The sequence below is a fragment of the Geotrypetes seraphini genome, chromosome 9 (assembly GCF_902459505.1).
Source record: "Geotrypetes seraphini chromosome 9, aGeoSer1.1, whole genome shotgun sequence".
Classification (NCBI taxonomy): Eukaryota; Metazoa; Chordata; class Amphibia; order Gymnophiona; family Dermophiidae; genus Geotrypetes; species Geotrypetes seraphini.
Genome location: NC_047092.1, coordinates 64,530,766 through 64,556,985, shown reverse-complemented (window position 1 = coordinate 64,556,985; position 26,220 = coordinate 64,530,766). Strand labels below are relative to the sequence as shown.

General features: G+C 41.9%; 1 protein-coding gene across 7 annotated transcripts in view; it reads right to left on the bottom strand.

The window, feature by feature from the left end:
- Positions 1-26,220, bottom strand: part of TMEM117 (transmembrane protein 117) — a 649,075-nt gene that overhangs the window by 520,576 nt on the left and 102,279 nt on the right. For all 7 annotated transcript variants that reach the window (XR_004540699.1, XM_033959428.1, XM_033959427.1 and 4 more), the window contains exon 3: positions 21,820-21,952. Coding sequence is in view for 6 of the 7 variants with exons in the window: in XM_033959428.1 (XP_033815319.1) it covers positions 21,820-21,952 (133 nt within the window). In the remaining variant the exon portion in view is untranslated. The remainder of the gene's footprint in view (positions 1-21,819; positions 21,953-26,220) is intronic.

The following is a 26,220-nucleotide window of genomic DNA, read 5'->3' as shown; positions in this document are numbered from 1 at the left end:
AGGAGACTTAGAGGGGACATGATAGAAACCTTCAAAATCCTTAAGGGCATAGAGAGAGTAAATAAGGACAGATTCTTCAAACTGAGAGGAGCCACAAGCACTAGGGGTCACTCGGAGAAATTGAAAGGGGACAGGTTTAGAACAAATGCTAGAAAATTCTTTTTTACGCAGAGGGTGGTAGTAACATAACATAGTAACATAGTAGATGACGGCAGATAAAGACCCGAATGGTCCATCCAGTCTGCCCAACCTGATTCAATTTAAATTTTTTTTATTTTTATTTTTATTTTTTTTCTTCTTAGCTATTTCTGGGCGAGAATCCAAAGCTTTACCCGGTACTGTGCTTGGGTTCCAACTGCCGAAATCTCTGTTAAGACTTACTCCAGCCCATCTACACCCTCCCAGCCATTGAAGCCCTCCCCTGCCCATCCTCCTCCAAATGGCCATACACAGACACAGACCGTACAAGTCTGCCCAGTAACTGGCCTAGTTCAATCTTTAATATTATTTTCTGATTCTAAATCTTCTGTGTTCATCCCACGCTTCTTTGAACTCAGTCACAGTTTTACTCTCCACCACCTCTCTCGGGAGCGCATTCCAGGCAGACACATGGAACGCATGGTAGACACATGGAACGCACTTCCGGAGGAAGTGATAGGCCAGAACTCTGTACAGGGATTCAAGAAGGGTTTGGATAGGTTCCTGGAGGATAAAGGGATAGAGGGGTACAGATAGAACTTGAGGTAGGTTATAGAAGTGGTCAGAAACCACTTCACAGGTCGCAGACCTGATGGGCCGCCGCGGGAGCGGACCCCTGGGCGAGATGGACCTCGGTCTGACCCTGTGGAGGCAACTTCTTATGTTCTTATGTTCTTATGATGCTGACTAAATAAAGTTTGCTTTGGATCGTCCACTGCTGTTTGTTTTGACATCTTTTCCTCGCAACTCTTGTGTCTGGATTATCCTCCAAAGTATACATATTGAGATTTTTAAGTGTGTCCCCATTCATCTTATGATGAAGACCATCAACCATTTTAATAGTCTTCCTCTGAATCGTCAATCTATTTTTGAAGGTACAATCTCCAGAATTGTATACAATATTCCAAAAGAGGTTTCACCAGTCTTATACAGGGTATCAACACCTCCTTTTTCCGACTGGACATTCCTCTCCCTATGCACCCAAGCATCCTTCTAGCTTTCACTGTCACCTTTTCAACCTCTTTACCCACTTTAAGATCATCACATACTTTTTTTATTGTGATTTGTTGACCACCTTTTCATGATGCAATTCGTTCAAAGCGGTTTATTATAAGTTGAATAGTAATCAGGTACTCAAGTATTTTCCCCATCTGTCCTGGCAGACTCAAAATATAGCTGTGGTACCTGGGGCAATGGAAGGTTAAGTGACTTGCCCAGAGTCACAGGGAGAAGGCTAAGATTAAACTCACAACCTCAGGGTGCTGAGGCAGCAGTTCTAACCACTAGGCCACTCCTCCCTTATGAAGGACATCTTTGATTTCTCTAGCATCACGCTGGGTAGAGGATTCTGCACTAGTTTCAGAGAAGCCTCCTTGGTGTACAACAGACAAATGCCCTTCTCTCTGTATAATAACTGCTAGCAGTTCAACTCTGATTAGTACAACCCCCTGGGGTTCAGGGGTTAAGAGTAAGCTTCTGTTTCTACAGGCCCAAGGCAGAATTAAGGAATAAGCAAACTAGTCCCTGTAGTCCAAAAGAATAGGGGAATCCTGTCAGATGTTCTCAGGACTTAGAAATCTAGGATTTCCAACTATCTGGGTTATTCAGGATCCTACAGATTTGAAGATTAACTCTTTCAAAGCCAGAAGGTTGTCTAAAGTGTCTTGGTAGATTTTCAGAGACTAGCCCTCTAAAATCCCCCTTCTACTACAGAGAGTGTGATAAAAGCCAGTCAATTCAGGTCTCCTTATCTCAAGATATAGCAGAACTAGATATGGGTCAAAGAAGAGCGACCTTGATGATAAAGGGGAAGGAACTCCTCTTGGATGTGGAACGACTAAAAAGATTAGGGCAATTCACCCTGGAAGAGAGACAGCTGAGGGGAGATACGATTGAAGTCTACAAAATCCTGAGTGGTGTAGAATGGGTATATGTGTGTCAATTTTTTGCTCCGCAAAATTATAAAGACTAGGGAACACTCGAAGTTAAGGGAAATACTTTTAAAAGTAATAAGAATAGTTAAGCTCTGGAAAAAAACATTTGCTAGAGGTTGTGGTAAGAGTTTGGCCAATTTCCTGAAGGAAACGTTCATAGTCTGTTATTGAGACAGACATGGGGGAAGCCTCTGCTTGCATTGGATCGGTAGCATAGAATGTTTCTACTGTTTGGGTTTTTGCCAGGTACTAGTGACCTGGATTGGCCACCGTGAGGATGGGTTACTGGGCTAGATGGACCATTGATCTGACCCAGTAAGGCTATTCTTATGTTAAATAGGAATGATGCTTAGTTCTGCTCATCTTTCATGCACAAAAGTTCTTCACTCCCTAAATTATATCATTCCCTTGGGGTTTTGCAGCCCAAATACATAACCATGCATTTCTTAGCATTCTGTGTTTTGTGGCAATTTTTTATCCTGTTAAACCACATAAATCTAAAGCATAATGTGGTATACATATGTTATGTTATGTTATGTTAAATCTCAGCTGCCAAATTCTAAACCATTCCTCAAGCTTCACTAGGTCTTTCCTCATATTATCCAAATCATCAGGAGTGTCTACTCTATTGCAGATTTTGGTATCATCTGCAAAGAGGCAAATCTTAACAGTCAGCCCTCCAGCAATATCGCTTACAAAAATGTTAAAAAGAACAAGCCTAAAAACTGAACCTTGTGGCACACCACTGGTAGCATCTTTTTCCTCAGAGCAATCTCCATGTAAAACTACCCTCTGTTCACAGTCCAATTCAATAAATAGTGTAAGAACTCAATACCCTAAATAAAGGCCAACAGTAGAAAGAAAGAAAAGAACAGCTAGCTCACTCTCAGAGACGAAGACTATTAATCTCAAGTGCCCAAAGTTTACAACCAGAGCATATCGTGGTGGTTTAACTTATGTCTGGGCTATCATTGATACTTGTCTTATTTTCTCTGTGAGCTGTGATATAAATTATCTTTCCTATAAAGCTGTGAACTACCATTAGAAATTTAAATAGCTCAATCGCACAATAATGTTGCTACTGTTTGCTGTAAATAACTTAGCTCGGGTTAAGAATTGTGCCCGGCTTTCATCCCCGACGGAGGATCTCCGTTTCGCTCTGCTTCAATTATGGAGAGCTTCTTCAGGACAGCAATCAGTTCAGTATTTAATTTTTAATCGCATGACTCCTCGTCGCTTTTACGAAGTTAGAAGATCTCAAATACTGCAAGCGACTCGACCAAACTACCCTCTGTTGCCATACACTCAACCAGTTCCTAAACCAGTCCATCACTTTGGAACTCATACTGAGGGCACGCAGTTTATTTATTGCAGTGGTTCTCAACTCTAGTCCTGGAGGCACCCCAGCTAGTCAGGTTTTCAGGATATTCATTAGTAATAGTCATGAGTTAGATTTGCATGTGATGGAGGCAGTGCAAGCCAATTTTTGTCATGAGTATTCATTGTGGATATCCCAAAAACCTGACTGGCTGCGGTACCACCAGGATCAGGTTTGGGAACCACTGTTCTATTCTCCAATTCATTTGAAAAAGAATCATCTTCTAGACATGTAGTCGTGAGTTTTAATTCATGATAAATTGTTCTTAATGTAAAACAATAGAAAAACTGCACCCTTTAGAAATCAACTAGTTTGTGCATGGTCATTCTAGAACAAAATGAGAAAAAAAATTAACACTAACATATATGCAGTGGAACATGAATAAGTGGTAACATATGAGCAGTACTATCAATCGTCAGAGCCATACTTAAGCCTAACCAGTAAAATTAGCCCAAATAAACCTACTTGCTAAAAAATTATAGAAACGTGTGCACCTTTTAACCCACTAGATAAACTATTGTAGAACACTGTGACCTATATAGAAGGGAAGAACAATTTTTCTGTATTAGGCTGAAGTCGAACTAGAAACATTGATAGACATAAGCTTTCAGAAAGATTCAGTAATAACCTTGTCTGTTTCCTTTTGTGACTTGCTGTAAGTGGTAATATAACAAATGTTTCAAGAAAATTTCCACACCGCACACACACACATAGGGCTCCTTTAACAAAGGTGCGCTAGTGGTTTTAGCGCGCGTTAAAATGCCCAGCGCACTAGCCACTACCGCCTCCTTTTAAGCAGGCGGTAGTTTTTCAGCTAGCGCGCACTATAGCATGCACTAATCATGTGGGTGCGCTAAAAACGCTAGCGCACCTTCGTAAAAGGAGCCCATAGAGACGTCTTCTGCTCAGCCTGAAATACTCAGAAAGTACACCTCTATATACATTTACCCCTGAATTTTATATATAGCGCACAAAATTTGTGTGTGCAAATTTGGCCACACACCCAATTTGCATGCACAATTTGAGTGATGAACCAATTAGCATCGATAATTGGGTGCTAATAACCAATTACCAGCACTAATTGACAATAATTACAACTTATGTGTGCATTTTGCTACAAGCTATTCTATAAAGATGCACGTGTAAATTCTTGTGCATGGATCCAAAAGGGAAGTCGCCATATCCGGGCACGAGTGGTCCAGAGATTTGCGCACAGTTACAGAATACTGCAGATCTGTGCCTAAGTAAGGCATGGAGATTTATGTACACCAAGTTTCAGTTGATGTAATTCCTCGCGCCTAAAAGTTAAGACGTGGATCCCAGTGCAATGAATGGCGCCCAATTTGGCATACCATTTATAGAATAGTGCTTACTGCTCTTTTTTTTTCAGCGTCACATATAGAATTTGATCCTTTGTGAAATATGCTGGTCCAATTACAACAGTTGAGTATTTTTAGGTACACCACTAGCCTTTTTTGCAGCATTTTTGATAAACAGGAGTAGGTCAGTACTTTGGAATGGCATCCTTTTCAGAGTTTAATATTTTGTGATCTGGGAGTACCACAGGCATTAAATACTTTCACTGGTATTATTTAATCTTTATATCAACCCTTTCACAAAGGAGCAGACATTTATATTTGCTCAGGGCAAGCATCGGCCATGGTTAATATAGAGTGATACCTGTTATTCCAACACAAACTGCATTTTAATACTGACATGTCAAAAGTGTCATGCCTAATCACCCTTTAAAAAATTTGATGGAAATGTGGAGAGGTATATTCTTCTTCTGTTTTTATAATTTTATTACCTCATTTGAATTAGAGATCTTAATGATTATGTTATAAAACTTTTTATTTTGGGGAAAGGTGACGTCAAGTGCTTACAGCTGTCCTAACTACCAGCAGACCAGCTGAAAAAGCATTTGTTGAAAATCTCCTGAAGAAGCTCTTTGCGGAGTGAAACGGGGACGCTCCGTTGAGCACCTTAACATCACTATTTAGCACAGCAGAAAATTATTGAAAATTAAAATTGTTTTTCGGCTAGCGTGGGGGTTAGCGCGTGATGAAAAGTCGCGCGCGCTGAAGCCACTAACGTGGCTTTGTAAAAGGAGCCCTAGGGTAGGGGTAAAAGGAAAATCTGTATGCGGAAAGCAAAGTCTGTTGGGACACTATCGACGAAAACGCAATCTAATAATGTATTTCTTCCAATTTTATACTACACCAAAAAGCATAAGGCATTTTATAAGTTATTTATCACCATCTTTATATTTCTTGAAAAATGTGTATATTATACATGCATAGAATGAGAGAATACTTTAAAGGCGTATTTTTGAAAACTGGATACTTTCATAAGAATAAAAGAGAGCTTTTAAAAATGTACCCATAAATACCCATAAAGTGAAATCATTGTGCAAAAACTCTTTTTGTTAAATCTACTCAGAATGAATGAGAGTTGTAATTGAACTTGAATATCAGCTCATTGAATTTTTGCTTGTGCCAAAAACATGCCTAGAGGCATTGTTGTATCAAGTATCTGTATGCAAAAAAGTTTTGCAGACTCATTTGCAATTCTTGAGTACTTTGACAATCAATTTGGTTTTTTTTTTAAGACTTTTATGTTCTATTTTTATCTGGTAACATGTAGGGCTGACCTGGTATGTTATTTTTAAGTCACTTTAAGCAAGAGAAACAGCATGAGTCTGAAAGAAAGAACAACTGGTGGTATACTAAGTTGATGTGAAAGGCTGACAATTACAAGGAGAAAACCTCCTCTTCAACTAAAATTCAACCAGCCTACGCCTCTCCCCCTTAACCCCCCCCCCCCTCCAACCTCTCTCTCCCTTTGAAACCTCTACTTAAATTACTGTACAGTCCATTCTTAACCTGTACTAAATTACTGTCTAGTCCTTGTACTAAACTACTGTATAGTCTCTGTATTGTCCAAATACGCTCCACTGTGAATGTTTGCTTGTAGACCGTTGTGAGCTACTGGGAGGACGGGATAAAAATCTAAATAAATAAATAAAAATAAAATGGAGACTTATGTTTAAAGTGTTTAGAAAGAGGCCTAAGGAGAAATGGCTATATGATACATATTTTGTTCAATGTTTTTACCTTGTGTAAGTTAGGGGAAGTCCTCCAAGGGATATTTTTTTTCTTCGTAACTCAATGTGGATATTCCTTAATTCTTATTCAGCCAAGAAAGGAATGAGCTCCTTTGGCCAACTTGCTATCCATTTTTGGACAAGAGAGAGAGAAGGGATAACAGCTGGAACACAGGGGGGAGGCTATTGAAGGCAAGGACACTTTTTTGCATATAGGATTGACTTTTATGCGGTTCCATAGGACCACTTAACTCTATGGTTGAGTGCTGAATATCAATACTTAACTGAGTAAGTGCTGACTCTGCACTGGACAGCCCACAAAATAGTAGGATTTCACTAACCAGTTAAGTGCCACTGAAAATCAATGGACAGCTCCACACAAGTAATTTAATCAGCCAGGAGCCATTTTTGGCCGGTTAAATCACTTTCATCCCCTTAATGTATTGGTAGGATTTCACTAGCCAGTTAAGTGCCACTGAAAATCAATGGACAGCTCCACACAAGTAATTTAATCAGCCAGGAGCCATTTCTAGCCGGTTAAATCACTTTCATCCCCTTAATGTATTAGATTGGTCTTTTATACTAGAGGTAGATGCTTCCTTTTTTATTGTTAATTTTCTATTACTGCCAATTTAATATCATTGCAAACCACTATGATGAACTTCTGCTGGAAGGGTGGTCATTCAGATCATTTTTTAAAAAATAATTAATTAATTAAAAGAGAGAAAGAGAAAGTATGCACCTACATGCATACTGCAGCCGTGTACATTTATATCTGAGTTTACTGTTCTCAAGCAGATGTAAATGTATGCAGTAGAGAGTTGCACATGGACAAAAATTTCACCCATTCATGCTTGTCCCCACTAGAATGTAACCCATACCTATCTTACATGCTAACATCCATTCCATCCCTGCCACTCCCCGCAATTGATTTCCTCTACCCCACTCACACCTGCAGATACTTCCTTCAATACCCCACCTAGACTTTCCTCCACTCCATTTCCTCCTGACCCCAATAGTCTCTCACCTCTTTCCTTTTTCACTATTCAACCAATGAGTGTTCCAAGCCTCAGTCTGGTGTTTCAGCTGCCTCTCTGGGCACTCCAATAGCTTCTTTTAATGTGTTCCAAGCCTCCCTCTGGCACTACCAGAGATTTCGGCTGCACTCCGCGAGAAACACGCAGTAACCTCTTTCATCTCTGCAAGAATTCTGCAGGTTGAATGGGATTCCTGCTATCCCCATTCAGACCTCTAATATGCAGATTCATTTCATCTACAATTTCTGATTCTAGTGCCCACAAAAAGAGAAAGTGTCTCCAATATCTTTGTAGGTACCCACCTAGGCAACCATGAAAGAAACAATGGGGACCATCTTTGAAATAAAGGTTTCTATTTTTCTAAATATTCTCTCTATTCAGTTCCATCAGTTGGTCCCTATCTCTATGAAAGAAAATGACAAGATACAGTATTTAATACAGTGTCCAGCAACCTTTTTTTTTGGCTCTGGCAAACTAACGGAGCAAATGTTTTTTTCTGTGGCATACGCACAGCCCTGCCCAAACCTTAGCTCGTTTGCCCTGAGCTTGAGGCCATGTCTGACGGGTCTCCGAGCTTGCACAGATTTCAACGTGATGATGTCACACACTTGTGCATGACATCATCATATCAATATCCACGCATACTCGTAGGCCCTCCAGACATGGCCCTGAGCTCAGGGAAAATGAGACGAGGTTTGTGTGGGGGCGGAGAGGAGAGGTGCTGACACCAGAAGTGACTCTTCCATAAAACTTGATTTAAAAAAACTTAAGATAAAAAATCTCCTATCTTAGCAGTTTTTCTGCTTTTTTTTTTACTCATATGGTTCACTTATGACGTATTCTGTCTGGATATTAATTTCAATAGCATATATATATGTATTATTAAGATACTGTGTACTCTGAATACTTATTGTGTCTGTTTTATTATAAATAAATAAAAATTATTGAAAAAAAAAAAAATAGGAGATAATTTTGCATAGAAAATATGATAGAACTCAGCCATACAGCCATCTGGACCAGGAACTTTGTTATTAACTAAGGACTTAATAGTAGAAGATATTTCTTCTGATGATATAATTATCATTTCTATAGTGCTGAAAGACGTACATAATGCATTTAAACACAGATGATATACAATATCTGTTGTCTTATAGCAATGTATCTGGCAAGTTGTCTGTCTGCCTTATTAGCTGGTATATAATGCACAGATTTACGTATAGCTATATTTTGATTAGCTTGAAAACTGCAGAGCTTATTATATTCAAATTTGAGTTGAATCAAAGACACAAGAATTGTTTTGCATCTGAAGTTGATATGACGCTGTTCTAATTTCTTGATTTTGTGATCTAGCTAGATTAAGTGTTGAGATTTTTGCTTCTTCTTCCACGCAGCAAAGCTTATTATTTCATTTCTTAAGCAAGCTTTAAAAGTGGTAGGTGGTGATGAATTTATGTTGTCATTTCATGTATAAAAATCATCTATGAAAGAGTCAGTTTTTCAAGTGAAATCCGTGTCATTTACCAAAGTATTATTAAATCTGTATACATTTTTTTGGTCTACTATGAACCATCTGTAGTTGAATGTGAATCACTCTCTAATCAATAATATATGGTATAAAAGATTTAGAAATAAGAAAATAATTTATACTTGAATATGATTGATGTGGAGCAGAATAGAAAGAATATTCATGCCATCAGGGTGCTTCAGATGCCAGATGTCTATTAATCCCAAAACTTGCATAGTAGATAACAACTCCTTTCCCATTTTTGTTTGTCTTTGGATACAAGTGGATTGATGGTTGAGAACAATGTCCACAAAGACATTAAAATCACAAGCCAATAAAATTGGAGCATTACTGTATTCCAACAGAACTTCTCTTATTAGATAAATAAATTATAGGTGTCCATATTTGGTACATATATTTTCATTATGGAGAACTTCATGGATCTAAGTTGGAATATAATGACCCTGCAACCTACTGGATCAAAATATTGTTGTATATGGTAATTTGAATAGGTAGATTTTTTAAATAATATGGCCACTCCTGGGGTTTTTTTGCAGATTGAACAGGTGAATAAACTGAGGGCTCCTTTTACTAAGATGCGCTAGCGGTTTTAGCATGCGCTACAATGCCACGTGCTGGATGCTAATGCCTCCATTGAGCTGGTGTTTGTTTTTCCGCGCAGTGTGGGGGTTAGCGCGCACTAAAAACGCAGCTTAGTAAAAGGAGCCCTGAATGAACAACCCACAAGGGGTTAAATCTCCCACAGTTGGATTCTGAAAAAAGAGTCTCTTGCAGAAGTAATATATCAACATTATCCTTTCTAGTATGTTGAAATATCTTTTGGTGTTTAGTTGGATGGTTTATACTAACTGCATGGGTCACTGACTGGCTGAGTGGGAGACTTCAGAGGGTGGTGGTCAACGGCACTCTCTCTGAGACATCGGAAGTGACCAGCAGAGTTCCACAGGGCTCTGTTCTGGGTCCACTATTTTTTAACATATTCATAAGGGACTTGATCCGAGGGCTTCAGGGTAAAGTAACGTTATTCGCCGATGATGCCAAGCTATGTAATATAGTAAGTGAAAGCAATTTGCAGGATAGTATGACGCAGGACCTACTTATGTTGGAAAGCTGGTCCTCGACATGGCAGCTGGGCTTCAACGCAAAGAAATGTAAGGTCATGCACCTCGGCAGCAGAAATCCTTGCAGAACTTACACCTTAAATGGAGAAACATTAGCTAGGACTTCAGTGGAACGAGATTTGGGAGTAATTATCAGTGCTGACATGAAGGTTGCCAAACAGGTAGAGAAGGCCTCATCCAAGGCTAGGCAAATGATGGGATGTATCAATAGAAGTTTCGTCAGCCGGAAACCTGAAGTCATAATGCCACTGTACAGAACCATGGTGAGACCTCACCTGGAATACTGTGTGCAATTCTGGAGGCCACATTATCGTAAAGACGTGCTTAGAGTCGAGTCGGTTCAGCGGATGGCCACTAGGATGATCTCGGGGCTCAAGGGTCTCTCATACGAAGAGAGACTGAACAAATTGCAGCTCTATACCCTAGAGGAGCGCAGGGAGAGGGGGGACATGATTGAGACATTTAAATACATCACGGGACGTATCGAGGTGGAGGATGACATCTTCTTTCTCAAAGGACCCTCTGCCACAAGAGGGCATCCGCTCAAACTCAGAGGAGGGAAATTTGGTGAGGACACCAGGAAGTATTTCTTCTCGGAAAGAGTGGTGGATCACTGGAACGGACTTCCAGTGCAGGTGGTCGAGGCCACCAGCGTGCTCGACTTTAAGAATAAATGGGACATCTACATGGGATCCCTACGAAGGTCGGGTTAAAGGAACTGGGTCATTTGCACTCAGACTTAATGGGGTGGGTCAGTAGAGTGGGCAGACTTGATGGGCTATAGCCCTTTTCTGCCGTCATCTTTCTATGTTTCTATGTTTCTACCATTAACATTCCAGAAGGCGATATTACAGAGATATTGTTTTATAATAAAATAATAAACAGTTGAGGAAAAACAATATAACCTAAGCAATCATTAATTGTTAAAAAAAAATTCTTAAATGAGCACAGTAATTTAGAAGACTAATATAACCATCATCCTGAATAACAACCGAGAAACAATAACCAGTAACGTTCCAGTAGCCATAAAAAACAATTGCAGACATAAGTTGTGCTCACTCTAACGCTGGCTTTTACAAAGCTGCTGTAGAGGTTTCCACCATGGGTTGGCAAGGTAAATGCTCTGACACTCATAGAATTCCTATGATCTTTGAAGCATTTACCTCAAAGGCCCGCAATAGAAACCTATACTGTAGCTTTGTAAAAGGAGCCCTAAGTGAAGTAGGATCACAAAAAAACCCTAATATATTGGATATTATAATCATTTCAGAGTTGTACAGAAAATAAAAGAACAGCTGACTATTAATGAATATAACATTCATCCCACCTTAGTCTGAATTTTCCATTCAAGAAGGATTTCGGCTCACTGTAATTAGCAGTATGATTATTATAAGTTACTTTCATCCTAACTGAATAGGCTAAAATGGGTTCCCAAATCTTTCAGATCTTGTCTAAGAGCAAGAAATGCCTTCCTTTTCATGGCAGTATTTTGCTAAATTAGATAAAATAAGTATTTTCTTGCCTTGATATATAGAGGAAGGCTAATCTTTTGTAGCCGTTAATATTTGAAGAACTTGTATGAGAATTTTAGAAATTGGGTGCTATGGTGAATGGTGAGCTCTTTCAATTTCCTGGGTAAATTCAGGAATGTAGTTAATGTACAGAATGTACAGAAATGTAGTTAATTATTCAATTAAGAAAGAGATCATAATCTGATTTTCTGCACCTTGATAGCCCCAATATATGGATATTATTTCTACATGATCCGTTCACTAAATCTTTAATATCTTCCGGTAAACCTTTAAAAACTTACATGTTTGTTTCCACTTGAAGCAATAGGGCATCCATCCTGGTCATACGTTTTTCTAAGGCCTATCCCCCCCAGCTTGCCGAGTCAAAACCCTCACCACCCCCAACACCCTCCTTCCCTGTGGAAATACTTTTTTACGGAAAGGGTGGTAGATGCATGGAACAATATCCTGGAAGAGGTGGTGGAGACACAGACTATGTCTGAATTTAAGAAAGCCTGGGATAGGCATATGGGATCTCTTAGAGAGAGGAAGAGATAATGGTTACTGCGGATGGGCAGACTGGATGGGCCATTTGGCCTTCATCTGCCATCATGTTTCTAATTATAAGTATGGCTTCATCATAAGGCATATGGGGACAGACTTAAAGATCTCAATCTGTATACTTTGGAGGAAAGGCGGGAGAGGGGAGATATGATAGGGACGTTTAAAAACCTATGTAATGTAAATAAGCATGAGTCGAGTCTCTTTAATTTGAAAGGAAACTCTGCAATGAGAGGGCATAGGATGAAGTTAAGAGGTGATAGGCTCAAGAGTAATCTAAAGAAATACTTTTTTACAGAAAGGGTGGTAGATGCATGGAACAGTCTCCCAAAAGAGGTGGTAGAGACAGAGACTGGGTCTGAATTCAAAACATAAGAATATAACATAAGAAATGCCTTCACCGTATCAGACCGAGGTCCATCAAGTCCGGCGATCCACTCACGCAGCAGCCCATTTAGGTTCTCTAGTTTGAAAGCCTGAAATTACCGTATCCCTCAATATGATTTGCAAGAAGGTGTATATCCAACTTGTGCTTAAAACCCCGAAGAGTAGTCTCCGCCACAACACCCTCAGGAAGAGAATTCCAAGCGCCCACCACTCGTTGTGAGAAACAGAACTTCCTGGCATTCGTCCTGAACCTGCTGCCACCCAGTTTCAGGCTATGACCTCTTGTCCGTGTCACATCTGAAAATCTTAGTAATGCTGCTTCTTGATCTATTTCATCAAATCCTTTTAATATTTTAAAAGTCTCTATCAAATCGCCTCTCAGTCTTCTCCTCTCAAGTGTGAACAGTCCCAGTTTCTTTAGGCGTTCTTCATAGCTCAAATTTTTCATTCCTTTGACTAGTTTCGTGGCTCGCCTTTGCACCTTCTCCAACAGAGTTATGTCCTTCTTAAGATAAGGAAACCAGTGTTGGACACAGTACTCCAAGTGTGGTCTGACCATTGCTCTATAAAGCGGCATTATTATGACTTCTTCCGATCTACTCGTGATCCCGTTCCTAATTATGCCCAACATCCTGTTTGCCTGGGGCCTGGGATAGGGATATCCTCAGGCCTACCTATATCCCTGGAAGTCCTAGTGGGGGCACTGAGGGACAGGAGCAAAGCCCCTTCATTCCTGCCCCTTATGACTGCCATCTGCAAATGGCAGCCACAACCTCTCATGGCAGCCTCACAGTACTACACAAGTACTCCTGCCCCCATTAGGAACACTAGGGAGGCAGGTAGGCCTACCTAGAAATTGAGGGATTGGGGTGGGAGGGCTTGTTTTAGGAGGAAGCAGGGCTTTGAATCTGGCAGGCTGGGAAGATGGGGCAGAAAGGGAAGGGAATCAGGGATTCCTAGAAGTTAAAAACTAGTTATACGGGTTTCACTTATTGTCTTATACAGACCCTGGCTGAATATCAGCTGGAATTAGCATAGGCTCTGGTGACCATCCACACAAAATTTAGTCCTAATATTTAGTATTGGTGCCCTGACATGATCCAGCACTTAATATTCAGGGCTAATCTAGCTAACAGCATTAGCATTTAAACAGATTTTTTTTAAAAAAAACACTGCTGCCAGCATGAATATTGGCCAGATTGTTTTTGTGGAGTGTTTTTGCCTTGGAGTTTTAAAATAAAATTAAAATCTGTGGCCTTAGTGCTTAAATTTAGGTGTGAGCATTTGCACCATGTTTTCATTGGAGCAAATGGCCACACCTACATTTAGTTGTGGTTCCCGGATGTGCTATTTTATAAACTGTGTCTAACTTTTAAGTATGGCTTAGAGAATAGTGGGATTTTTTGTAAACTATGGGCTCCTTTTACGAAGGTGCACTACGGGTTTTACCGCATGCACCGGATTAGCGCGCGCCAGCCAAAAATCTACTGCCTGCTCAAAAGGAGACGGTAGCGGCTAGCGCACGTGGCATTTTAGCGTGTGCTATTCCACGCATTAGGGCCCTAGCGCGCCTTTGTAAAAGGAGCCTTATATATAGAATTTACACTCCACCCCCCCCACCCCGCTTTTTATGAAGCCACATTACACTTTTTTATTATCGCCGGCCTCGGTGGAATTAGCTTCAACGTTCATAGAACCTATGAGCTTCGGAACTAATACCGCCATGGCTGGCGATAAAAAAGGGGTGCTTATTTTGACCCATAAATATTTTAGATGTATTTTTCTAAACTGGATGTTCATGCCACATGTAATCGGAACATAAACATTTATTTGTTCTAAATCACTCTTGGAACTCGAGATGTCTTGACCTGGATATGACAGTTCCAATCTGAACTTCCTTTCTAAAGTAACCCTCTAGATATCACAGTGAAAACACCAATGCAATTTACTTGAGCTACAACTAAATCCTATCCCACAGAAAAAAAAATGTAAGCAGGGATTTTCCTGCTCTGATGCTTGCCAAAGGGAATTCCAAAATCCTCTTACTTCCTGCCATCACAACTTGCCACCTTAGCCACTCCCACCCACACAAACTGTCCTGAACAGGCATTGTGATCTCGTTTGCTTACTGCAAACAAAGCCCAGACTACTTTTGATCCTAGGATTATGCTGGCAATTATATCTTGCATAATAATAAAATGATTTTGTCACTGAATAGAAGCCTTTACTTTGCAATTAAGCACAAAGCAGTAGCTTCTTGAGAAAAAAGGAAAAAAAAAAAAAGCCATACCCTGTAGGCGTCAGTCACCCGCGCAACTTGCTAAGTAATTTAGCAATATACTATAATTCTGGGGGTATTATGAGTGCACAATTGTGAACATGCTGTGTTATTTCAGCTTCTGAACTACCAGGTAGTGTTGATTTGAACTGTGCATAGTAAATCCATTTACAATGCAAGCCAAGTTCAAGATGTTAGTTAAATCCATCCTGCAGCTACTTTGGAAGAAAAATTTGACACCATCTACAGGGGTTTCTTGGCAAGAGGGTTGAAAGGCATTTTCTGCACCCATGTTATTGCTCATTAAGTAGTTGCCAATTTTATTAGGTGCTCTATTTTAGTTTATACATTGAGGTTAATTCTATGGGCTCCTTTTACGAAGGTGCGCTATGGGTTTTACCGCACACACCGGATTAGCACACGCTAGCCAAAAATCTACCGCCTGCTCAAAAGGAGGCAGTAGCGGCTAGCGCACGTGGCATTTTAGCGTTAAGGCCCTAGCGCACCTTTGTAAAAGGAGCTCTATAACAGGATAAACAGGTGCTCATTTCAACCCTATTGCATAAAGAAAAACAAGCACCTGATTTCCTTTATAGAGCACTAGCACACATGGCAGATATGCTTAAATTTAAGATGCAATCACTTAAAATCAATTCCTTTTTTTTAAAAAAAAATTTTTATTAAACATTTTATAAATCAATGCATAAATAAAACACAACAATATACAAAAAATGAGTCTCCCAATTCCAGACACCTTCAAACTAATACACAAAAGCTCCTAACTATGCCTGGAAACATATCACAATCCCACACTGCCTCATTCCCAGCAACCAGACCCAGCCACCACCCACTCCCCCTTCATCCCCTAAAAGAGAACCCCCCTCCCCATCCTATCCCCCCCCCCCACAGCTCTCAAACACAAAGGAAGCATGCAGTTGGCTCTTCAGCATGCTCCCCAAAACCACTCAACTCCCTTCCCTCCTCCCCCCAACTCAATGCACAACCCAAACAAAAAGGATCACAGAAGAGTAAATATTTTTTTACTCCTGTTTTTCATAATACCCATAAATGTTGAGCAGGAAGGCGTTTCATTTGCACCAGCTTACATAACTTAAGATTCCAGGTCTCCCCTGATGGAGCTGCTCTACTCTTCCACTGGTGAGCAATAAGGCATTTGGCAGCCGCCAAGCCCATTCGAACCAACTTGGTCTTCCAAGTAGCATTGTGAACATTATGTAGCCCCAATAGACAACTCTGAGACAAAAATTGAACCGGATCTTGGATCCAGGTAGTCAAGGTAGTAGTAACATGTAACCAAAACACCCTGATATCTGGACAATCCCACCAAACATGTAAATAAGTACCCCTACCCCTGCCACATCTCCAAGAGACATCACTAGTCTGCAAATACATGCTATGCAAACGTTCCAGAGTAAAAGTATCAACGTGTTAGCACTTTGTAAGCGTTCTCCTGTACTGAGCCGCTTTCTGGACTTCTATGCAAATGTGGCCCCACTCCTACTTACAATCAATTCTATAGCCACTTCAGGAACAAATCAGGAAGGAGTGTGTGGCGCGGTGGTTGAAGATACAGCCTTAGCACCCTGGGATTGTGGGTTCAAACCCCATGCTGCTCCTTGTGACCCTGGGCAAGTCACTTAATCCTCCATAGCCCCAGGTACGTTAAATAGATTGTGAGCCCACCGGGACAGATAGGGAAAATGCTTGAGTACCTGATTGTAAAACCACTTAGAAAACCTTGATAGGCGGTATATAAAATCCTAATAAACTTAAACTTATGTGTTCGTGGATCCCTGAGCCCACTATCACTTAGGGTTTCCCCTCTCTTTCCCAACCACTAGGTGTTAACATTTAGGTGATAACATTGACACCTGCCTTTTATATGGTGTGTCAGCGCTTAAATGGCACCTATAATAGAATCTGGGTATCTAATTTTTAATGCCCTTTACAGAATTGCTCCCAAACTCTCCCTGTGTTTTGTATTGTTACTATGCTACTGGGGAAGGAGGGAAGGGAAGCAAAGGGAAGGCGGCAGAAGTAGAAAAGGGGGAAAGAGGTAAAACCGAGGTGAAAGGATGGAACAGGGTGCCGATCTCTTTGCTCACATCGCTATCATTCTAAGCTCCATGAAGGAAATTTCCCTGATCTCTGTACCCAATCGTAAGTGGTTTTGACAGCTGAATGCATACATTATTTGTAATATTTTTTTTTTTTTAATGCAGTAGAGTTAACAAAAAACACATTTCTTTTCTGGCATGCATTTTTTAAAGCATGACTCATGTCTAGGGGGTACAGAAAATGACCAAACACAGTGTCCCATTGAGGAAAGGGCAGTTCTTATTAGCACACTGAAGACTGCTCGCTCGTTCTCTTCCAAGCACTGGCACAAATTTAGAAACGTGTGTTATAGAGCTATAAATAGTGAAAAGCACCTACATTTGACTTAACAAATTGAAATAGAGAAAGAAATAGATATAGCTACTCAGTAATTAGCATATTGTAACACAAAACATGCAGAAAACTTGAAAGAATAATTACTGGTTTAGAAGTGAAGAAACTAATATTTAACCCAAAGATGCCTAGCCTTAGTGCACCAACTTTACTGTGCCTTCTGCTACCATCTAGTGGCCATGTGTTAAAGCTGCATGTTTGCAAAGCCAATCTATTCTGAAGACTGCTATACACAACTTTTAACGTATTAAGGTGTCCTTTTATTAAGGCACACAAACTGATTTAGCGCACGCTAAATGCTAAGGCACCCATAGAATATAATGGATACCTTAACATTTAGCGTGTGCTAAATCAGTTAGTGCCTTAATAAAAGGACCCCCTAAGTTAGTCCATTTCAAAAGGTATCACCTTATTTTCCATTATTTTATTTCTATTGATTACCTTTACAATAATTAACACTGCAACTATTACCATTTTATCCACTTTTAATGTGAAAGAGAGGTGACAAAGTCACAACAGTTATTAAAAATAAATTACTAAAACCTTTATAATATTTGTTTTGAAATCATTTGATTTTCCACTGGCTACTGTTTTTCCATTAGCCCAGACAAGGACTCTTAAGGGAAGATCTGGGAAGCATATAAAAGAGATCCAATGATGAATGCCATACGTCTTTGGTTTTAGAAAATAGATTAATCCATACCAAATTCCAGTTCTGCCTTTTGAAAAGTTTCAAATGAGAGCAATGTTGCTAACTATAGATGCAGACAGCCTTAAATGAACCTAACATACTCATTTTAATATTTCAAAATGAACTTAAGATAATTGTATTCACAATTATTTGTACTAGCATTGTCTTTGCTTTATAAACAGTAAAAGTACGGGGAGGGAAATATATTTTGTTTATTAAAATACTTAATTATAATATTATAATTACATAATTTGTCTTATTGTAGTAATTTGGTATGGGGGAGGAGAAAATGATTGTTCTAAGTATAAATTGTATGTTTAATAATGCGTTTTATGAAATATTTATGTTCAGATATTTGTATTGCATTGTCAAAGTTTAAAAATCAATAAAGATTTATTAAAAAAAAAAAAAAGTGAAGGTCTAAAACTGATAGAAGACATCCTCTTATTTAAATACAGTTTTCATAGGCACATCAGCTAGGAATGATTTCGTGGAAGAAGATCTTGTCTGAACTTATTTAGAAAGAAGAAATGTATGGATTTTTTTTTTTTTCCTTTTAGAAAAAGAAAAGCAAGAGGTAGTTCATAAGTGAACTCTTAGATCTCAAAGGTAAGCAATGTTACAGAAGTCACATTTCTAACAAAGCCAGGGCCTCTACAAACTACTACACACACTATACAGTATATTGAGGGCTGGATTTTCAGTGAGTATGGCCAGCAGATTAAACAATAGCACTCGTGCTTAACTTGACATATTCAAAACTGTCATCTGGATAATTTGTGGCACTGAACTTACATGCTGAGTGGTGAATGTGCCACCATGATCTAGAATGATTCAGCAGGCCTAAATATATATAGATAATTCTGCAGTTATCTACATAAGTTATCACCTCACTCTGAGAAAGTCCACATGCCGCCTCTGTAATCAGGATGGGATTAATACTTCAGTGAGCCTTAGATAAAATACACACATTGGGCCCCCTGCACCATGATAATATAAGTACATTTTAAAACTCCCACAAATGGGGCCCCGTATGGTTCTGACTACAAAGGAAGCAGCAGTAGGGAAGAACTACTGCTTCCCAACTTCTGCAACCACTAGGGATGCAGAGCCTGGAATGACCTATGTGAGCAGCAGTGGCTCTTGTCCTCTCACCAGTGGCGTAGTAGGGGGGGCAGGGGAGGAACAACCCACCCTGGGCGTGTCTTGGTAGGGGCGCGGCAACTCTCCTCCTCCTGCTCCTTCCCTGCCCCCGCCGTACCTCTGTAACGTTCATGGTGCAAGCAGCAACCCCCAACCTGCTGTCGTGCCTGCGTCGGCTCTTCTTCTGATGTCATTTCCTGGACCCATGTCTAGGAAGTGATGTCAGAGGGAGAGCCCACGCAGGTGCAACAGCAGGTTGAGGGTTGATGCTCATGCCAGGAATGTTACAGAGGTACGGGGAAAGGGAAACAGAGAAGAGGTACGGGGGGGGGGGCAGAGAAGAGGGTAGGGTGGGGCGCCACTGCCCCGGGTGCCTCTCCACCCTCGCTAGGCCACTGCCTCTCACTCCCACTTTTCCTTCTACCAGCAGCTCACTTACCTAAAATTTTCCTCGGAAGGCACTGAATTAACATGTTTCACAAAATCCCTCCTAATCATTTGAGCCCTAGGTATATGCCTAATTTGCCTGTGTCCTAATCATGCCCTGTTGCATATTTATTAGCATAAATTCAGTTCATTAGTGCATTTTTAAAAAAATGTTCTATGAGTTCAGTCACTTGATGCACTAGTCAGAGAGGCAGCATTTTCCCTGAACTTATGAGCCTGCTGATTTTTTACCAGCCTGCCCAATATTCAGCACTATTTGGTCAGCCAGGAATGGCTCCTGAGCAACTAAATACCGCCAAGCCAGCTAAATGCTAATATTCAATGGGAGAAAGCCAGCTATCTCCTGCTGAAAATCCCAGTGCTTAATATCTGCTCAAAACTAAATAATCACTTCACTGTATCCCACTCGAGCTTCAGCAGAATTGCATAAATAGAATTAAGTGAAGGTTCTACTTGTATGGGATCTTCATATTGCTGCTGGAATTTGAAAAAAATCCCACACGGCTGCAATCCTCATTAGTCCCTTTTCTTACTTTACTTTATTTTCTTCTGCTTACTTATCAACTATAATAAAAGGCTAAGCGCGCATGCGCTGTTGAAAGATCGTGATTCCTGGTGGCGTGAGGTGTGCTTCTGTGCCATTCCTCACGGCGCCTGTGCTAGCTGGAGGCACGTGAGTGTGCTGAAAACGCCAGCGACTCCTCCCTCCCGCTTCCACTCCTCTTCAAAGCGGCCTGCTGAGGTTCGCCAGCCGCTGTAGCGAACCTCGCAGGCCGCTCTCCACCTTCCCGACATGGTGCTGAAGAAGGAGCCGGGGTTGCCGCTGCTGCCACACTTGCAGTCTTCCTGCAGCCCCGCCCACCGCCATTAAGCAGGAGAACCTGCTCGACGATCTGGACAGAGAGGTGAACGTTGCAGCCCCTGTTCTAGACCGACACCAGCTCCAGTTGGAGGGATGGAGGGAGGGTGGAAACGGAAGGGGGCCACGGGGCAGGCAGGCATTGCACAACAGGGGACCAGGGGGAGAGGGAAAGGAGACTGCTGTGGGGGAGGGGTGTGCTGGAAGCAGACAGCAATCATCGGGGTGGGGAGGGAACAGAAGAGTGCCACGGAGCACGCAGGCATGGCACAACAGGGGGAGAGGGAAAGGGGGCTGCTGGGGGGGGGAGGGGTGTGCTGGGGGGCAGAAAACAATAATGCTTTGCTCTGGGAGGGGGGGAGACAGAAGGGGGCCACGGAGAGACAGGCAGGCATGGCACAACAGAGAAATACAGGTAGGCAGGGGGCCAGGGAGAGACACAGACAGAATGAATGACAGACAGACAGACAGCATCCAAGGAGAGAGAGACAAAGAAAAAATCCCAAACTGACAGACATCTGCTCTAGCACCCATTAATGTAACGGGCTTAAAGACTAGTTATATATAAAGTGTCAAATGCTCAGTATAACATTATTTATATAAATATTTTTCAGAAAGGTATTTTTCAAAAGAATTCAATAAACAGCTCAAACTTAGGGCTCCTTTTACTAAGGTGCGCTAGCGTTTTTAGCGCACGCAAGAAATTACCGCACGCTACACCGTGCGCTATGCTTCTAGAACTAACGCCAGCTCAATGCTGGCGTTAAGGTCTAGCGCACAAGGCAATGTAGCGCGCACTATTCTGCTCATTAAAGCCCTAACACGGCTTAGTAAAAGCAGCCCTTAGCTTTCTTTATGAGTTCCATAGCTGTTACATCCCCCCTTGCCGACGTGTTTAGTATTCTTCCTCAGGGTCGGGGAAGACTATTTCAGCTAGCAGCTATTAGCATACTGCTGTCCATTTGAAATTGCCGCTGCAAAGCCCAAATACCCCCATATCTAGAATAAAGCCTCTGGAAATTATTACTACCAGTAAGGTAAAATGAGATTTTCTTTAGAAAACATGGCACATCTGCAAAAGGAGTCCAAGCTCCTTATTTTAAGAGCACCCTTTATGGTGATAGAGACAACAGTGCATTACCATGTACTGTAGTGAGATGCGAGCTCAGCTTACCTCATGTCCCCTGCCACGTAAAGGCACAAATTGTAGATATGCGAAAAGATGAAGAGGAAAAGAATAGTACTGAAGAACATTGTCATCCAAGATCCATGATCCTCCCGAAACATCTTCAGTCGAAGTAATTGACCTGGGTTGTAAACATGAACAGAAATTACTACATTCACCCAGACAAGAATTAATGTAATGAGGGTCAGATTCACTAAAGCTTTTCTCCTATTCCATACATAAGAAAAAATGGTTTGTGGCTCGTGCTCTTAAACTCAACATGTACATATACCTGGAAATCAAGTAATTAACTTTAAAAACTTTTTAGCTGTCACACTGTGGTTTTGAAAATAAATGACTTGAGTGCAAATTTTGAAAGCTGATCACCTAGGTCAGTGTATCGCAAATTGTGTGCAGCGGCACACTAATGTGCATCTGGAGATTTCAAGTGTGCCACGGCACAGTGGGCAGGAAGAGAGGCTTTGGCGTGGGCATCAGCTGACTTGCATCTTCCTGCCTTCTGCTGCCAATACGCTGCCGGGACTCCTGCTTTCCTCTTCTTCTCTCCCCACCCCCGGAACAGCAGCGGCAGCTCAGTGTGATTTTAACTTAGCCACACAGCTGCCGCTAGCATTAGTTTACACGCGATTTCAACAGGCCGCCTCGGAGCCTTCGCTAGGCCGGCCTACTTCGATGATGCAAGACGGGCTGGACTAGCAAAGGCCCCGAGGCTGCCTGATGAAACCGCAGCTAAACTACTGCTAGCGGCAGCTGTGTGGCTAAGTTAAAAGCACACAGTGAGCGGCCGCTAGGCTAGAGAAAGGAAGGGTATTGCTGAGGGACAGGGAGGAGAGAAGCTGCTAGACCTGGAAGAAAGGGAGGGAAAGGATAGGTGCTACACACTGGAGGGGAGGGTGAGAAGGTGCATGGGGAGAGATCATCTTGGGTTGGGGGGTGGGAAGGAGAGATGCCACTCGAGGGAAGAGGCAAGGACAGAGAGAGAAAGCTTGCAGGAGGCAGAAAGTGTTGGACTCATGAAGAGGGTGAGATGGATGGGGAGGATAGAAAGGAGGGAAGGAGAAATGTTACACTCTGGGGAAGGGGAAGAGAGCAGAGTGAAAAGTTGGACTCATGGAGGGAGAGAGAGAGATTTTGGTTGGGGGAGGGAAGGAGGACCAGAGGAGAAGCATTCAGGAGGAAGAGAGAAAAAAATGTTGGACTGGTGGAAAGGAGGGAGAAATGTTGGACTGGGAGGGGGGCCAGAAAGGAGAAAGGGAAGGGAGATGGACTGCAGGGGGCAGAAAGGAGGAAGGGAAAGAGAAATGTTACACTGGGGGGGAAGGAGAGAGATGTCAGACCATGGAAACAGGGAGGGAAGGAGAGAGATAGGAAGGGAAGAGAAGACATGGAAATATAGATTTTGAGAAGAAAGCAGAAAAATGGAAAAATTGAATGTTCAGTTAATGCCAAGGATGGATGCAAGGAAGAAAGTGAAGACGGAGAGAAAAATAGTCAATGGACAAGAAGGCCCTGGAAACATAGTTAAAAGCACAGAAAAATAAAGTCACCAGATAACAAAGTTAAGGAAAATTATTTTATTTTTTAATATAGTGATTGAAATGTATCAGTTTTGAGAACTTATATCTGCTGTGTATATTATGTGTATATGAAAAATGAATGGAAAAAATTGCATTACAATTAGTAAAGGGGGCAGGATCTAAGGAAGAGCTTGGGAGGTCTACTACTACTACTATTTATTATTTTTATAGTGATGAAAGGCATATACAGCGCTGTACATTTTAACATACAATAGACAGTCCCTGCTCAGAAGAGCTTACAATATAATTTAGACAGGACATTTCAGGGTTGGGAAGATTATGGTAGAGGAAATGATATAGTCGGTATAGTTATCTGACAGCAGTGAGTGGGAGTTAAGAGTTGAAAGCATGTTTCAAAAAAGTGGGCCTTTATCTTGGATTTGAACACTGCCAGTGATGAAGCATGACGTATTGATTCAGGCAGCCAGTTCTAGGCATACAGGGCTGCAAGAAAGAAGGGACGGAGTCTGGAGTTGGCAGTGGAAGAGAAGGGTACAGATAAGAGGGGCTTGCCCAATAAGCGGAGATCACGGGGGGAGCATAGGGAGAGATAAGTGAGGAGAGATATTGGGGGCTTCAGAGTGAATGCACTTGTAAGTCAGCAAGAGGAGTTTAAACTGTATTTGGAAATGGCTTGAGTGAGAATAGTGGCTCTCACGGAATATGAGTCGTGCAGAATTTTGAACCAATGCGCGGGAGGCTTGAGAGGAATAAGTTGCAGTAGTCTATGTGCGAGGTAATGACAGCATGGATAAGGGTTTTGGTAGTGTGTTCAGAGAGAAGAGGATGGATTTTGGTAATATTAAAGAGGATTTGGCGGTTTGGTAATATTAGAGAGGATTTGGCGGTTTGTTGGATCTGAGCAGAGAAGGAGAGAGAAGAGTCAAAGATCACCCCAAGGTTGCGAGCTGAAGAGACAGGGAGGAGGATAGTGTTATCCACAGAAATAGGTCTGTGGTTGGGGGTACTCAGTTGATATTTGTTAGACTTCCCTGCTGGCATGCCCTACTGGCATTTCAGGGCCTGTCTGGAGAGCCTCTGTGCATGCGTGGATGTCAATGTGATGATGTCACACATGAATGTGATGTCATCATGGCGATGTCCACACACTTCTGGGTGCCTTGAGCCGTGGCCACTATCTTTTGTGTGCCCCAGCTCGAAAAAGTTTGAGAGACACTAACCTAGGTGAATACGCTGTCTGAAAACGGTCCATCTTTTTCTGGAGTAAAAATGTAAGTGGGGATGATCAACGTGCATGGGGGCAGGGTGAGAAGAGTAAATCATATACATGGTTTAGCATTTTTAAAGCTACACGTTATGTTATATACAAAAATTAAAAAAGGTACAAATCTCTGCAGGTACTTTCTCTTATGTACTTTTCTAAAGGAGATAGCGAGAACTGAATCAAAATACACAGGTCTTATATTTTTGAACCATTTTTGAAAAACAAAAAACCAGGTCCAAAAGAAAAATGCACAAAACAAGCCATTGGGATGAAGGAGTGAACCAGCATTTTTAGTAGACTGGCCACACAGACATCCCAGCAGAGCAGTGTGGCACTATAGGCCAGTGGCATACCAACGGCGGGGTGGGGGGGAGCAGACTGCCCCGGATGCCAGCCCAAGGGGGGTGCACAGCTGGCCGGATCCGGAATAGAGAATGACACGGGGAAAAAAATCTGTCCCCGTCACCGCCCCGTCCCCGGCCCACCATCCTCTGCACCGCCCCGTCACCACCGTTCCCTTCACCACCCCGTCACCGCCATCCCTTTCACCGCCCCGTCACCATCCCCGCTGCATCCATATAAGCCTTAGTACTGTAATATTTAGCTTATTCCTTTCTTATAAATCAAAGTTCCTGCTGCTGAACTAGAGAAAGAGATGTTCAGCTGGCAGGGCTTTGTTTATAAATTTTTATCAACACAACTAATATACTACTTTATCCTAAAGCAAAAAATAAATAGAATTTTTTTTCTACCTTTGTTGTCTGGTTTCTACTTTCCACATCTTCTCATTCAATTCCTTCCATCCACTGTGTGTCTTCTCTCTGCGTCTTCCATTTGCTGTTACTGTGCCTCTCCCTTCACCCCCCCCCCCCAATTGGTCTAGCACCCATCTTCTTCCCTCCGCTCCCCCATAGTCTGGCATCTGTCTTCTTCCCATTCTGTCTTCCACATTTCCCTTCAGGGTCTGTTCTTCTCCACCCTCCTTCAATGTCTGTCCTATTCTTTCCACCACCACCCTTCCCTCCCTCCTTTACCATCTCTTCCTTTCTACCCCCCTTCAGCTCCTCTCGCGTGGCCTATCTATCTACCTTCCTCCCTCTTATTTTCATGGCATGTTACAATGTAATTTGTGCAAGCCACTGGAGCCTGCGAGCTCGGTCCCTGTCCCATCCCCACAAACCATCTCGCTTCTGTGCTCCTATATTCCCCATTTCTAATATCTCCCCTATGTATCTGCCATTGCCCCCCCCCCCTGTATCCATATACCATCCCCATGGCATGTCCCCTTTATGTCTCTGTCCCTATGCCCCATGCACATAATTTCCCCTCTTTCTGTTACCTTCCTGTGTCCAGATTTCCTCTATCTTCCTCTTCCATACCAGTGTGTCTCTTCTTTTCAACCCCATCTAGCTTTTTTCCCTCTTTCTTCCTCCCCCCCCCCTGCTTCTAGCATCTGGCTCACCTGCCTGTCCTTCCCTTTCTTTCCTGCTGTGGGTTTTTCTTTCCATCTTCATCCCCTTGGCCCAGAATCCTTTTCCCTTTCACTCCCTCCTTCCAGTTTGAGCCGGGAACACGGGCGATCGCACG